General features: G+C 56.4%; 1 protein-coding gene across 1 annotated transcript; it reads left to right on the top strand.

Moving 5' to 3' along the window:
- Positions 1-686: 686 nt before the first annotated feature.
- On the top strand, positions 687-12856 carry TMEM44 (transmembrane protein 44). The gene is made up of 10 exons (XM_068954131.1): positions 687-833; positions 949-1072; positions 1756-1849; positions 2527-2693; positions 3320-3406; positions 4041-4211; positions 4430-4546; positions 5172-5276; positions 5719-5877; positions 10257-12856. The coding sequence occupies exons 1-10, from the start codon at positions 796-798 to the stop codon at positions 10416-10418; spliced, it is 1224 nt and encodes a 407-aa protein (XP_068810232.1). The 5' UTR covers positions 687-795; the 3' UTR covers positions 10419-12856.
- The last annotated feature ends 216 nt before the right edge of the window (positions 12857-13072 follow it).

The raw sequence follows: 13072 nt of genomic DNA on the forward strand, positions 1-13072 counted from the left end.
TTTGCTGATCCTGCTGCGTTGCAGTCGAGGAGCTGCTAGAGTGAAGCCTGAGGATGTTATCTGTGAGCTGCCTGCTGCTGAACTGTCCCAAGTCATGGACAGAAAGAGCCAAGTTATCTAATAAGAATCCCCCTATCTGTGCTGCATCCCTGGGTGCTAAGCAGCACTTCTGTGGTGCTCCTGTCTGAGCCCCTGGTTGACCAAAGGAGAGATGTGGCAGCTGAGGGAGAGCTGGCTGCAAGGAGCTGCCTGAGCCGCAGCCCTGGCTGTGGCAGCAGCAGGTGCCATGGATGGCGCAGACGAGAGCCAGGGCGTGCTGCAGCCCTGCCTGCCCGTGCTGGGTCTCTGCCTTGCTCTCCACCTCCAGCAGCACTCGCTCCTGAGCTGGGAGACCGGAAGGCCCCTGGGCACATGGGTTCCCCAGGCTGCCAAACTCCTGCCGGGTTTGGTGAGGTGCCGCACGGGCTGTGCCAGGGTGATCCCCCTGCGTGGAGGGGTTGCACCGTGCTCCTGCAGAGAGCTCTGACCTGGAACAGAGGTCTCCTCCTGGTGGTGCTTGGTGCTGTACCCCAGGCGGAGGGCGGTGCTCGGCACTACACCTGCGGGGCGGCGCCGGTTAGGTCAGCTCACCGTGGCGCTCCCGGCGCGGGCGCTGCCGGGACTCGGGGGCGCTCGGAGCTGGCCATGCGGGGGTCACCGGCTGCAGGGCGCAGCGGCACTGCCAGGGTGGCTCACACCGGCTGGCCGGCGGCTTGCCTGGCCGGGGACCCAGGCTGCGTGTCCTGGGGGCTCTGGATGCTGGCGGCTCTGTGCTGGATCACCGCCCGCTCGCTGTAACTCCCTGGGGCTGGAGCTGGAGCTGGAGCTGGGGCAGCAGCAGGGGGCTGGGGGCAGCCCCCAGCCCTGCAGTGCTGAGCACAGCATGAGCAGCTCATCCTTGTGTCCTAGGCTGTTCTGCGAGTGCCCGGGGAAGGGCCGGCCGGAGGTGCCCGTCCTCCACATCCTGCACAGCTTCGTGGGCCACGTGTGCAACACAGTCGGGGCGCTGCTCACCAGCCAGCTTGACATCCAGGTGGGCAAGGGTCCCCCTGCGACAGGGTTGGGAAACCGCTCTGTGCCCGGCCCCGCTGGGCCCGTGGGCAGGGCATCCCTTGCCCGGCCTCCATCACCTCAGTGGGGTCCCACACCGGCCTGCTGGAGATGCCGCTCACGTTCCCTGCAGGTACTGGGGCTCAGGGAGGATTTTGCCTGGGCCAAGGCATGTTGGCAGAGAAGGTGTCTCTGAGCTGTGCTGTGCTGCCAAACTCAATGCCTGGTCTTGGGGATTTGGTTTTTGGCTGGTGGCTTCGGGCACTTGCTGGCCGATTTGGAGGGTCCTGAGCTACCATGGTCTAGAGCTGCAGTAGGACACAGAGAGGCACCCCAAAGCAGAGAGACATGGGTAGGGTCTCACTGCTGTCCTCAGCTTCCGTTCCCCCAACAGGTACCAGTGTGTGTGGGGAGGCTGCAGGGCTGGGGTGTGCACGGGAAGCTAGGAGAGAGCCGGGTTCCCAGGTGGGACCCTGGGAAGAGCCAGTTCTCGGGTCAGCCACGCGACTTTGGGCAAGACTTGCAGGTGTCTGTGCCCCAGGGCACAGTGAATGCCCTCATGCAGGGCTGCTGAGGTGCCCTGAGGTGCCCTGAGCTGCTAGGTGATGTTTTGCATCTCGGGGAGGTTTGGTTGTCTGTGCCCTGAACCTTCACGTGTCTCGCCAGATCCTCACAGGCGCGTACATGGCTGCTGCCGACATCATCCGCTTCCTGCTGGCCCTCTTTCCTGTTTGCCCGTCTGAATCACAGAAGACAGCAGGTTTGTGGTCTGCAGGAGGCTGACCCTGATGGCAGTAGGGCCAGGGCAGGGTCCTGGGGAATAAAAACTTCTCCTAGAGAGGCTGGATGTGCCATTGTTTCTGCGCACAGCTGATGGGCGATCCAGGGCAGGAGCCACTGACCATTGGAAGGGCTGAAAAAAATGCGCTCACATAGGGCACGGGCTAAAGTGAGGAGGGCAGTGAAAGCATCTCACTGTGAAAGCAGTGAGATGGTAGCACGGCGTGCTTCCCCTCCCCTTACCCTGCACAGACGTTGCAGCAGAGATGCATGTCCTGCTGTGGTACGGGGCCGCTGCTTGTGTCTGTGCCAAGAGCTCAGCAGGAGCCCAGTGAGCCCCAGCTCTACAGCCTGGCTCGTGCACTTGGGGACAACAGTGTTTGGGGTGTGACTGGTTCATGGGTGGGGAGCCTGGGCCTGCAAGGAAGAGGGGCCATGGGGAGGGTGGCTGGTGGCCCCTGGGAGATGAGCAGGATGAGGAGCCGGGAAACCCAACGCGGTCCACGACGGCAGGAGAGCTCTGGGCAAAGCTCGTTCCTGAGGAAGGCGTTGTGCAGCACTGGGACACCCATTGCACGTCCCCAACTGGCTCCTCAGGGCAATGGTTTCTAGCAGGCTCTTGCTGTCAGAGGAAAGTGAGCCCCGTGTCCCACGCAGGTCTGCACTGCAGGCGGAGGAGGAGGAGGCATGTGCGGGACAGCCTGCTTGTGCTGGCGCTGCCACTGTCCGTGGGCGCCGGCAGGTTTGTGACAGTGATCGGCCTGGGGTCCTCCCAAGAGAGTCTCCATGGAGCTCAGCGGAGGCTGCTCGGGGCCGTCTTACAGGTAACCTGCATCCTGCTGCACATCCCTCACGCCTGGGGGCCGGAGGGCCAAGCCTGAGAGAGGACAGGCCGGGGGCTCAGCAGGGTCTCAGCACTGGTGGGTTTGGTTTGGTTGGATTTTTTTTTTCCCCTGCAGTATCTCAGCACCATGCCTCCCTTCGCTCTGCCTCGGCTGTTCCCTCAGCTTTCTGGTGTTTTGTGTCCCTGGGGCAGGTCTTGGAGGCCGGTTCTGGTTCTCCAGGTCTCACCTCGATCACATCCTCAGCCCAGCTCCCTGCACCCCTGGGAGGTGAGGGCCGGGGGGGAAGGCAACCCCTGCACACCGTGCCACTTCTGTACTTGCAACAGATCATTCAAATTGCAGCAGGGAAGCTCAGCCCGAGGAGGTGACGTCCCGGGGCTCGTCACAGGTGCCCGGAGCTGGAGGTCCTCTGGGAGCCCAGGACTTGCCCCAGGACTCGCGGCGGGCAGCGGGGATGGGATTGCTGGCTGACCCCAGGGCACCAGCACCTGGCAGGCGTGCCGGCAGCGTTCAGTGGGCCGTCTGCAGCCCCTTCGCCGGGGGGCTGCGATGGGGGGGCGTTCCCAGCTTTGGAAGGCTGCAGTTTTTCTTCTTCCTGCCCTCAGGACAACAAGGAAGTGCTGGGCTTTGTTCTGGGGCTGCTCTCTGCCCTCCTTGCCTTCACAGCCAGGATGCCCTCGCTGTCCAGAGCAGTAAGTGTTTGCCTGGGCACAGCTGCCTTTGTGCCCTGCGCAGCCCTCGGCGGTCCGGCAGGGCTCCCGCTGCCTGCCAGCCCTGCGTGCCCTGCCAGGCTGCGCGGCGCTCCCCAGCCTTGCCTGGCCACGCTCCCCTGGGGGCACGGCAGGGCTCGCCAGCCCCTGCCCCCAGGGCTTCGTCCCTCCCCCAGGGTTTGCTGTCGGGAGCAAACCCGCAGGTGCGCTCAGGTGAAGGTCGGGCCAGGCTGTGGCAGGTTTATCTGGGCCCCCTTGTTCGCCAAAGACGCGCGGGGTGCTTGGTACCCAGCAGGGGTATTTATGGGGGCTGCTCCTTTGGAGGCTGTGATGGTAATGCCTGTATCCCATTGCAAAAGCATTGGGAGGGTGTCTGGGGTGACAGGAGCGCTCACAGCACCCTGGTTGTGTGTGGGGAGGTGGGGGGGTGCCAGTGGCCCCCCCATCACAGGCGCCTGTGGCTGTACAGTCCATGGGGTTGTTGCTTGTCCCCGGGGCGGCTGCAGGGGACAGCCCAGCAACCCCCCCCTCCCGGCAGTGCGGGAGGTCCCTGCGCCAGCTGCCGTGCTGTGCCTGGCCGGGGGCCTGGCACCGAACCGGGCTCTGGGTGACCCAGTGCAGGGGGAAGCCACGTCTGCAGAGACAGCTGTGGGCCACCCTCTGCTCAGCCGCGGCCGGCGTCCTCTATGCAGCGGCGATTGTGACCCGCGACCAGCAGCCTGCGCACGTCCTGAAGGCCATGCCCTGGCTCCTGATCGCCCTGGGCTCGGCTGCGCTCGACGTGGCCGTATCCTTTCCCAGCTCCTCTCCCCAGACCTCTCAGCTCAGATGCCAAGGGGGCTGGGGCACAGGCGCCGGCTCCTCTCTTGGCCGCAGTGCCCGTGGCTCGCTGCGTTCCTGCCTGGCTTTCCCTGCCACGGTGTATCCCTCCGCGAGCTGTGGGGTTGGTATGGGGGCTGTGCTGTGACTCCAGAAACGCTATCTTCTCCTTAACCAGGGACTCAGATCCCGTTCGTCGCCTGGGTGGTGAGAAGCCAGAAAGGCTGGCAGCTCGTGTCGGAGATTCCTGACGCCTGGCCACTCCTGGCTGAAGAGGAAAAGGCAAATGACGAAGGAGCAGAGGTAGAAGAGGCTTTTCTCTCTTTCTGTGGTTGAAGGGCAGCGTGGAGTGCTGCTCTGCCTGGCAGTGTTACTGCTTTGCCTCTCTGAGGAAGGGTGGAGGCGGTACTGTGGGCCATGGCCCCATGGCAGACTGGTGTGTAGAGCCAGCATGCTGCGTGGCACTGCTAACACTGGGAACGTCAGCATCACCCCAAGGCCTTGGATACGTGCATTTGCCTGCTAAGCTGACCTGAGAGCACCTCAGAACCAGTTTGCAGCTTTCAGTTATTCCTTATTGCTAAATGTACGTTTTCCCTTTGCCCCAGCACCTGGGGTCAGGGCAAGAGGCAGAGTCTGGCAGGGATCCCTTGCGAAGGCTCCATCTGTGAGGAGGGGAGGGCCTGGCTGCAGGCTCTGATGTGTCTCAAACATTGAGTGTCTGGCCCTGCTTGCACCCGAGAATCTGTTCAGCACCATCCCGCTCTCACCCCAGCTCCTCAGTTCTTGGTGCCGGCTGGAGCGGTACTGCTGTTTGGATGGAGACAAGTGCTGTGCCAGGAGAAGGGTGCTGGGACCCCTTGGTACAGCGTTTGGTGCTGACCCAGCTCTCTTGTTCATAGCTGACGTGGCTCTCTCTCCTTTACAGACTGCAGATTGGGCGCCGCTTAACATGTTTCCAAAATCCAGATCGAGGCCCAGGACGGTGGCAGCCAGCCATTGCCTAGACCTGATGATCAGGCTGGTACAGCAGGTGAGCAGCAGCGCAGCGAGGGCAGAGCAGGCGTTGAGGGCTGGCAGGGTTTGGTGCAACCCCCAGAGCTGCTCTCCAGGGGCTGGTGTGCAGCAGGCTGACAGCACTGCTAGCAGTCTCTGCACTGGGTCGGGGATGCTCTAGCCCCTCTGGCAGAGAATGGGCTCCTTGAGGACATCTGGTTGTGCAGTGTGTGCGTGGATGTGTGCGCGTGGATGTGAAAGTAGGTGAGGGGTAGTGCACGTATCTGCCTCGCTGTTGCCTACAGCGTGGGCAGAACAGGGCTCCCTGGTTTGCTGCACAAACAGACCAGCAGGTTGTAGAAGATGTTACAATATGAACCCCAAGGTTCTGCGCATGCACTGGGGCTGCTGGGTCTTGGTGCTGTCCCCAGAGATGCCTCCCTTTGACATCCTCCTCTTGCTTTATGTCACGTGTCCAGACTGGCTGTAATGCAGCGAGGCTGCCCGGGGATGGACGGATGAGTGCAACAGACGCTGCTCCGCTGGACCGCCCTGCCTGCTCCCCCCTCCCAGCCCTACACGCTGGGCTCTCCTCCTCCAGCTCCTCAGATGCTGCGTCCGTTAACTCAGAGCTTGAGGTCAGTGCCTGTTCCTGGCTCTTTAGATGCTGTTTCTCTGCCAGTCCCACTTCCCTCACCACCCCTTGGGGCTCTGCCCTGCTGCAGTGTGAACATTACGGTACCTGCCCCGCAGAGTAGCAGCCCAGGGACGAGTCGTAGCTAGAGCTGTCCCTGCACAACCCCAGAACATCACAGCTAACAGGTACTTGGTAAGCTCCAGACGGAAAATGAGTTTTCCCAGAGTTTTGCCTCTGCCTCTTAGTGTGGGCACTGAGACTGGTTTTGAATCTGCAATCTTACAAAACTTTTCCCAGCAGCCTTGGCATGGGTTGGGTGTCCCTGGGAGTACTGGGCTGTGCAGGGAAGGAGGCAGTATCTGTCCAGCCCCTTGCTGGGTCCTTGGTGTTGAGGGGTCCACAGCGAAGGGGCAAGAGGTCTAAAGTTAAGGAAGAAGAATCTTATGATTAAGACAGATGAGTACTGCCCCGGAGAAATGGTTTCTTTTCCTGCTGCATGGTCCCACAGGAAATGTGTGGGCATACCGTGGGCATCTTTGCAGTAAGCCAGAACGGGTCCTGAGCCTAAGCTTCCTTCAGGCCCCTTCCTCTTGCCAAAGGCCCTCGCACCCTGGGGAAAGCCAACATTCCTGTACGTTTTGGCACAGGCCCACTGAGCTGTCAGACCTTTAACGGACTGGTCCGTCCCAGAGCAGTGCCCAGCACGCTGCCAAGTCACGCAGGCTGCTTGCAGAAAGAAAGAAGCTAAGAAAAGGAGCATGGAGACTAGTTTATTGTGTCAAGGTGGAGGTGAAACTCTGTAGGATCATACTGCATGGGCATCTCTGTTCATGTCAGACATTAGGTTCCTGCAGCAGTAATCTTACTGATGGCAAATCCCAGCTCTGGAGTGTTTGGCTCTGCAGACCTAACAGAGTCCTTTTATGTAGCTTTCTGTGTAATGACTGTACACTGACCATAGCCACAGTGTGGGCGTGCAGGTGTATCCAGAGCTCACAAACCCTTGCACAAATAGTGCTCTGTCATCATAGCCCTGCTCAGAGCCTCGCCTGGCCATCTGGGGGTGAGTTCATGGCCATTCCTGAAGAGGCTGTGCTGGCTCCAAGCCAGCCTGGAGCCAGGGCAGACCTTCAGACTGTTCCAGACACACTCTCAAAGGTCTTTTCACTCTGGCTGAGCTGTAGCTGGCACAGTCCTGGGGAAAAGTGGCCATGAAATGTGGGGAATTTCACAGGGCTTCTACTGTTACTCTTATGTTGGTCCTTCTATTTTCTGTCTGCCTAACAGATAATGGAGTTTTATTATCAGGAGAGGGGCAAGATTTCCATCTTTTTTGAGCTGTTGCCTTCTGCTACTGTTGCGTAATTATTTGAGGGCTTTTTCCACTCTGGTGCAATTTCTGGCTTCAGTTCTGCCCTTGAGGTCCAGAAGGCTGGGCCTATGGGACAGGCCGTTGGATTGCTGCAGTCTTGGCCATCCATCTACTAGAGTGTGTGCTTTGCAGAGTCTGTTTTGGGGGAGAGGAATATTGTTCAATTTATCCCTGAAAATGGAAGTATTGTGGGTGAGCAAGTAAGTAGGGATGCCAGTATGCACTCACTGACTGCAAATCCCTGAGCCACTCTGCTTTTGGGTGATGAGACCCTTCTAAGGCTGTGATGCATGGCAGGTGATGTACGAGCCTTACTTTCCTCAGCTTTGCAGAGCCAGCATTACAGAAAAAAGTTGTTTTCCAATCACGCTGCAATGTTATCACACTGCAGACCCCACAGTGTGGTCGGTTAGGCTTAAGGCCAGGGCTGCTGTGATCTTTTCCTAATGTTCCAACACAAGGATCTGTGAGACGACAACTTTTGTGCCAGGGAATCCTGCAGCAAGGAGGCTGCGATGCATGAGCCTTGACTGGTTTGCGGTCCTGCTACTGTGGAGCTGTGTATGGACTTATCAGAAGGAAGGATGCATCAGTAGGATGCAAACCCTCAAAGCCTCTGCTTATCGGTACTACTGGCTTTGTGGATTCGTTTGGCTGGAAAAGACTCTCCTCGGGGGATACCATTCAAAGGCTACCCACATGTGCGAGCTGGCGTCAGGCTGAGATCACTGTATAGTCACTGTTGCTCCCTGTTCCAAAAATACTTGATTATTTCTCTGAAGGAGGCTGAAATCCTCCTTTTCTGCCATTAGGGGACGGCCTTTCCAAGCCCGAGAACTCCAAGCTCTGGCTACACAGGCAAACAGTCCCCACAGCAGTAGTTTTCAATCCTTTTCAAGTTATGAATCCCTGCAAAGCTTCTGGCAGAGGTCCAGTTCTCCAGGGACTTTCAATACATGTGTCACTGGAGAGCAGTATATGAACTCGTTGTTTCTAGCCAGTTTCTTAGAAACCTCCTCAGCCGGTCTTGGAGAAATAGCCCACAACTGGGGGTCGAAAACAACCATGGTGGGCAAAGCAGTTTGTGCACTGGCCAAGTTAGGAGCTGTGTCCTGGGCCTCGCAGGATGGTTCTTCCAAACTTTAAGTGGCTCTTTCCTGATTGTGCTGAAGCACCATTGCCGAACAGAGCATATTTCTGTGTCCACACACCCAGCCCTTCTGAAAGCATGGTTTTTTGCCCATGGTAACTTTTGTTCTTTCTGTATGCTGGTTTGCATTTTTTTTTAAAGTAAGAAGTGCCCCCCTTTTCTTTCTCTGCTCGCACCTCCTTTCTGTTCCCACATGCTTTGTGTGTCACCTGGCCTTAGCATTGTCCCCCTCTTCCCCACATTTCTGTGAGGAGCAGCGTTATGCTCTATCACTCCACTCTTTGGCATGGCAGCTCTAGTCCAGCTTTTTTCCTGAGATCTTTTTTTCTTCTGCAGCAAAAATATTGGGAAGCCTTAAACTCAGAACAAGTATGAAGAACTGCCGATTTGCTCTGTGCTGGACTGCTGGAAGTGAGGCAGAGACCAGATCTCCAGGGTATATCAGAGTTTAATCTCTCAGTGCTACATGCCTGAGGTGCCCGAGAGAGGCATTAAGAGAGGTTACAGTGAGGACAAGAGGAAAAGAAACCATTCTTGAGTCAGAGGAACTCTTTGCCACAGTTTTGTTCTTGTTGCAGTCATGGGAAAGGGATCTGCCCCTTGGGTGGTATCAGCATGGAAGGACTCTACTTGCTGAGTGGAGCAAACTTAGGTTTATGTTGCTGGAAAGGAGCCCTGGAAATGCCCCCTTGTGATCCCTAGCCCTTTGTTACTTTGGAGTCATAACAGTCAAGACAAAGAGATAGAAACATTTTCACATCCCTAACGGGAAGTAACCATATTCTAGTGACGCTTTTGCTGCCTGCAGAGAAAAAAAGGAAGCTGAAAGTCTCTGCAGAGCTGTTTTCTGTTGGCCTGGGTTGGTGAACAAGGCTGAGCTTGATCTGGGGCTTCACAGGTCTCTTTTTTTTTTTTTTTTTTTTTTTTAAGCAATACAGGCTTCTCCCATGAGTTGGATGCACTTTTATGGAGCAGGGCTGGAGAGCAGAGAGCTACCTGCTCTGTTCAGTCCCTGTTCTGTGGCAGGTGAGGGATGTGGTGCTGCCTGGCATCTTTGGGCCCGTTCACTGCACCCCTGTGAGGAGCTGGAGCCAACCCCTGTTGCAACAATGTGGAAATATTCCTGTCCTGACTGCAGCAAGGCTTATAGCTGCTTGCCAGCCACTTGTCCTGGGAACCCCCACGGGGGACAGGAATCTGCATAGAGGTGTCCTACCAGGTTGGCTGCAGCACCATTCCTCCATGCAGTAGCCAAGCCCCAAGCAAGGAATGGCTGCTTCTGCCCCTCTTGCTCAATTTGCTCTCTTGGGCTCACAGGGAGAATGGCTCTTGTCTGCAGCGCAGGAGTATAAACTCTGCCAGGGTCAGGCCAGGTGGGAAGAGTCTACAATGAGCCATTTCTGAAATGTGATCAGTGTCCCTGGGAGGGAAGGGGTAGAGGGAAGGGCCGTCTCTGGGCATCAGCTCTCAGAACTGGCTGGGCTCATGGTGGTGCAGGCAGATGCTCAGGAAACTTGACTGTATGGGTCGCAAGAAAAGGAGATTCTCCTGCTATTGAAGCATCCCATGTTTCATTCAGCCCCCCACTTTCTGTGCTCCTGAGCCCTTTCTTCATGTTGACCGGTGGGGAATATGGGAGGGCGTGAGAAAAATTGAAAGTGAAAGTTGATCTATTTTGAGCTTTGCATGCGTCATGAAGGAGAAGGGGAGAAATGAGCAATTTCTAGTTTCAGATGTGGCCAATTTCCCCTTTCTGAAAGGAGATGGAGCAGTTCCTGTAAAGCCCATATGCACACAAGGGGAGCAGTGATCTCCTTAGGGATCCCTCACACACAAAGATGATCCTTTCTCTTTGCAGTGGGACTTTGAAGATGTGACTGTGCAGTGGAGCCGGCCCAGCCCTGCTGTTCAACATCTCCCACTCAAGAGCAGCTCAGAGCTGTGCCCAGGTACCTTCGGACAAGCTGCAGCCTCTCCGAGACTCCCCGAGCGCCCATCACCCTGGCAGAGCAAACAGTAGCAGGCAGCCTGAGGAAGCAGCAGAAGGTGCTTCCTCTGGGGTCCCCTGGGAAAGATGATAAACTTTGGGTGCAATGCCAGGCTTCTGTGCCTTGCCCAGAGCACTGCCTGGGTGGAGCAGTGATAGCTCTCAGCATCTTGTTTTGCCCTTATCCTGCTGCAGTAGGGTGCATGGCTCCCCCTTCCCTGGTGCTGTTTGCTACATCCCTGAGACTGCAGGTGGGGGCAGTACAACCTCACAGCCATGTGTAACCCCAGCAGTCTCCGTAGGCTGGGCTGATGTAGGCTGGGCTGATGTAGGCTGGGCTGATGTAGGCTGGGCTGATGTAGGCTGGGCTGATGTAGGCTGGGCTGATGTTTTCTGTAGGGTTTGATGTTACAAGCCCCAGGCTAAGGAGAGCATCCCAGTAGCGCTCTGCAGACTCTAGAGTTGAGGCCTGCTGATCTGCCCAGCAAGGCAGGAAATGGGGACAGTCCCCACCACGGCCTCCCAATGGTGGTGCAACACTTTCCGTTCATCCTTGGGCTGCCACATATTAGTGCTGCAAGCCAGGGATCAGTGAGACACAAATCCATGTGGAAGGTAGTATGTGCCTTATATATGCCATATATGGGGGCACTGATCCTCCTCACAGAGCATGGTCTACCTGGCAGGTGCTCTCTGCTCCCACTGACAGCCATAGGGATAGTGCTGTGAGTTCCTTGAATGGACAGTTAAATACCTGGTCAAAGCTGAACCTGGTGCCCTGAGATGCTTTTTGTGCCTCAAAACCTGTGTGGTGCAGACCGGAGGAAGCTGCAGAAACATGGGAGCCCATGCAAAGGTCGGGAGGAAGCAGCCAGTTTGCATTCTTGGCATTGGATGTGTTTGAATGCCTTGGGGCCACATGTGAGCTAGTGAAGTTATAGCTCCAGAGTGTGAGATTCGCAGGACCCCACAGCCCACACTAATGCGTTCGTTACATACGAAGTGCTGTTTTGTCTAGAACCTAGCCTGCATCTTTCAAAGCTGTGCCATGCCCTCCTGCCCCAGCCCCTGGGATGCTGACAGGAGGAGCACAGGTCTTGCTGGACATTAGGCCTGAACTGTCTGTGTCAGCAGAGATGGCCAGATGGATCCAGGATGGGGCTTCTGGGGCCTGCCTGGCTGCTGTTCTTGTTTCTCTAAGTCACAGAGCGTTGTGGAACAGAAGAGCCTCATGCACCCAAGAGAGACGGAGAACACAGCCAAGGCCAGCCCAAGAGCCATAACCCTGCTGTTCAGGCACCTCATGCACCACATGAGCCATATCTACTGGCCAGCACGCATGTAGCCTGCTGCTGCCCGCTGTGACTGCCCAGCGCCTGGCTCAGCCTGCTGCCCGTTTAGCCAGAGCTTAACTCTTTGCTGGGAGCTCTCCAAGAGCTACCCCCAATATGGATAGTGGCAGCTCCTATGAGGAGCAGAGCGGGGAAAGAGCCTTTCCAGTACCCCCAGACCGATGGTGTCTCCCACGGGCTGTTCTGAGGTGCTGGACACACTGAACTGTCCATCCTTCCCAAAGGCACTCAGCCTGCCCTAGCCTTCAGACTCCGCTCATGCTAAAGAAACTGGAAGAAGGAGAGAAGGGGATACTGTACAGCCAGAGACTGTGGCATTTCATTGCCATGATTTAATCTCATCGGTGCATCCTACCTGGTGCTGCCTTCCCTCCAGGTGAATGGCTGAGCCAATGTCTGCCTTGAGCAGCAGAAAATGCACCACTTGTTAACAGGGTGAGGGATGGGGACCTGGGGTGCCCAGACCCTGCTTAGTTTGCCCACAGCAGCAAAAGAAGACTTTACAGAGCTCATGCTGATAAGAAGCCCCTGCATTCGTGTTTCTAATGGCCTGAGCCGAATTGCGGAGTGGTGAGGCTCAGAAATCCAGACGCTAGACAATGGAAAGGCTGGAAACATAAAGGAAAGGAAATTCTTCTGCTGTATTGCCTTTCCTATGGCGATAAGATAACACAAAGTAAAACAAAAGTCTCTGCTGCAGACTGTGGGGTGGGCACCTCAACTATTTTCTAAAGCAGCAGGAGGATGTCTGCACAAGCTGGGATCTCCAGAGCTGGGGGGGGGGGGGGGGGCACACATTGTGTGCGGCCTTCAGACAGGTGTGCAATGGTCAACTGAATTTGCAGCACTTTGCAATTCACCACCACTTTGAGTCTCAAAGCAACAAGTAATTGGAGTCCTCCTGCTCCATCACACAAGGCAAGTGAGAGTTGGGAATTAATTCTGACCACTTTCCCATCCCTTGTCTGTAGGGTTATGCGCTGTCCTGCAAAGCCCTCTTGCAGCCACAGTGACTCCAGACAGCACTGGCTGGGCTGTATCCTGCTTTCTCTCTGCCAATTTTAAAAGGAGAAAAATTACTGAGGGCAAATAATAAAGGATTTGGAGTTATGTACTTGCTTTGGGCTGTCTTTAGCTTTCTGTGTAGCTATGTCACTGACTCCTTGCCAGCTCCCACTACAGCCGTGTCCTTGACTTCTACACTGACAAGATAAACTAAATCATCAGTCACTGAAGAAACTAAGTTGCTGTGGTGTAAGAAGGAAGGTTGTCTTGCCAATTAATAACTTGTTAAGAGGTAGGAATAAATGGCCAATTTTACAATGGAGTGGGGAG

The sequence above is a fragment of the Struthio camelus genome, chromosome 9, assembly GCF_040807025.1.
Source record: "Struthio camelus isolate bStrCam1 chromosome 9, bStrCam1.hap1, whole genome shotgun sequence".
Classification (NCBI taxonomy): Eukaryota; Metazoa; Chordata; class Aves; order Struthioniformes; family Struthionidae; genus Struthio; species Struthio camelus.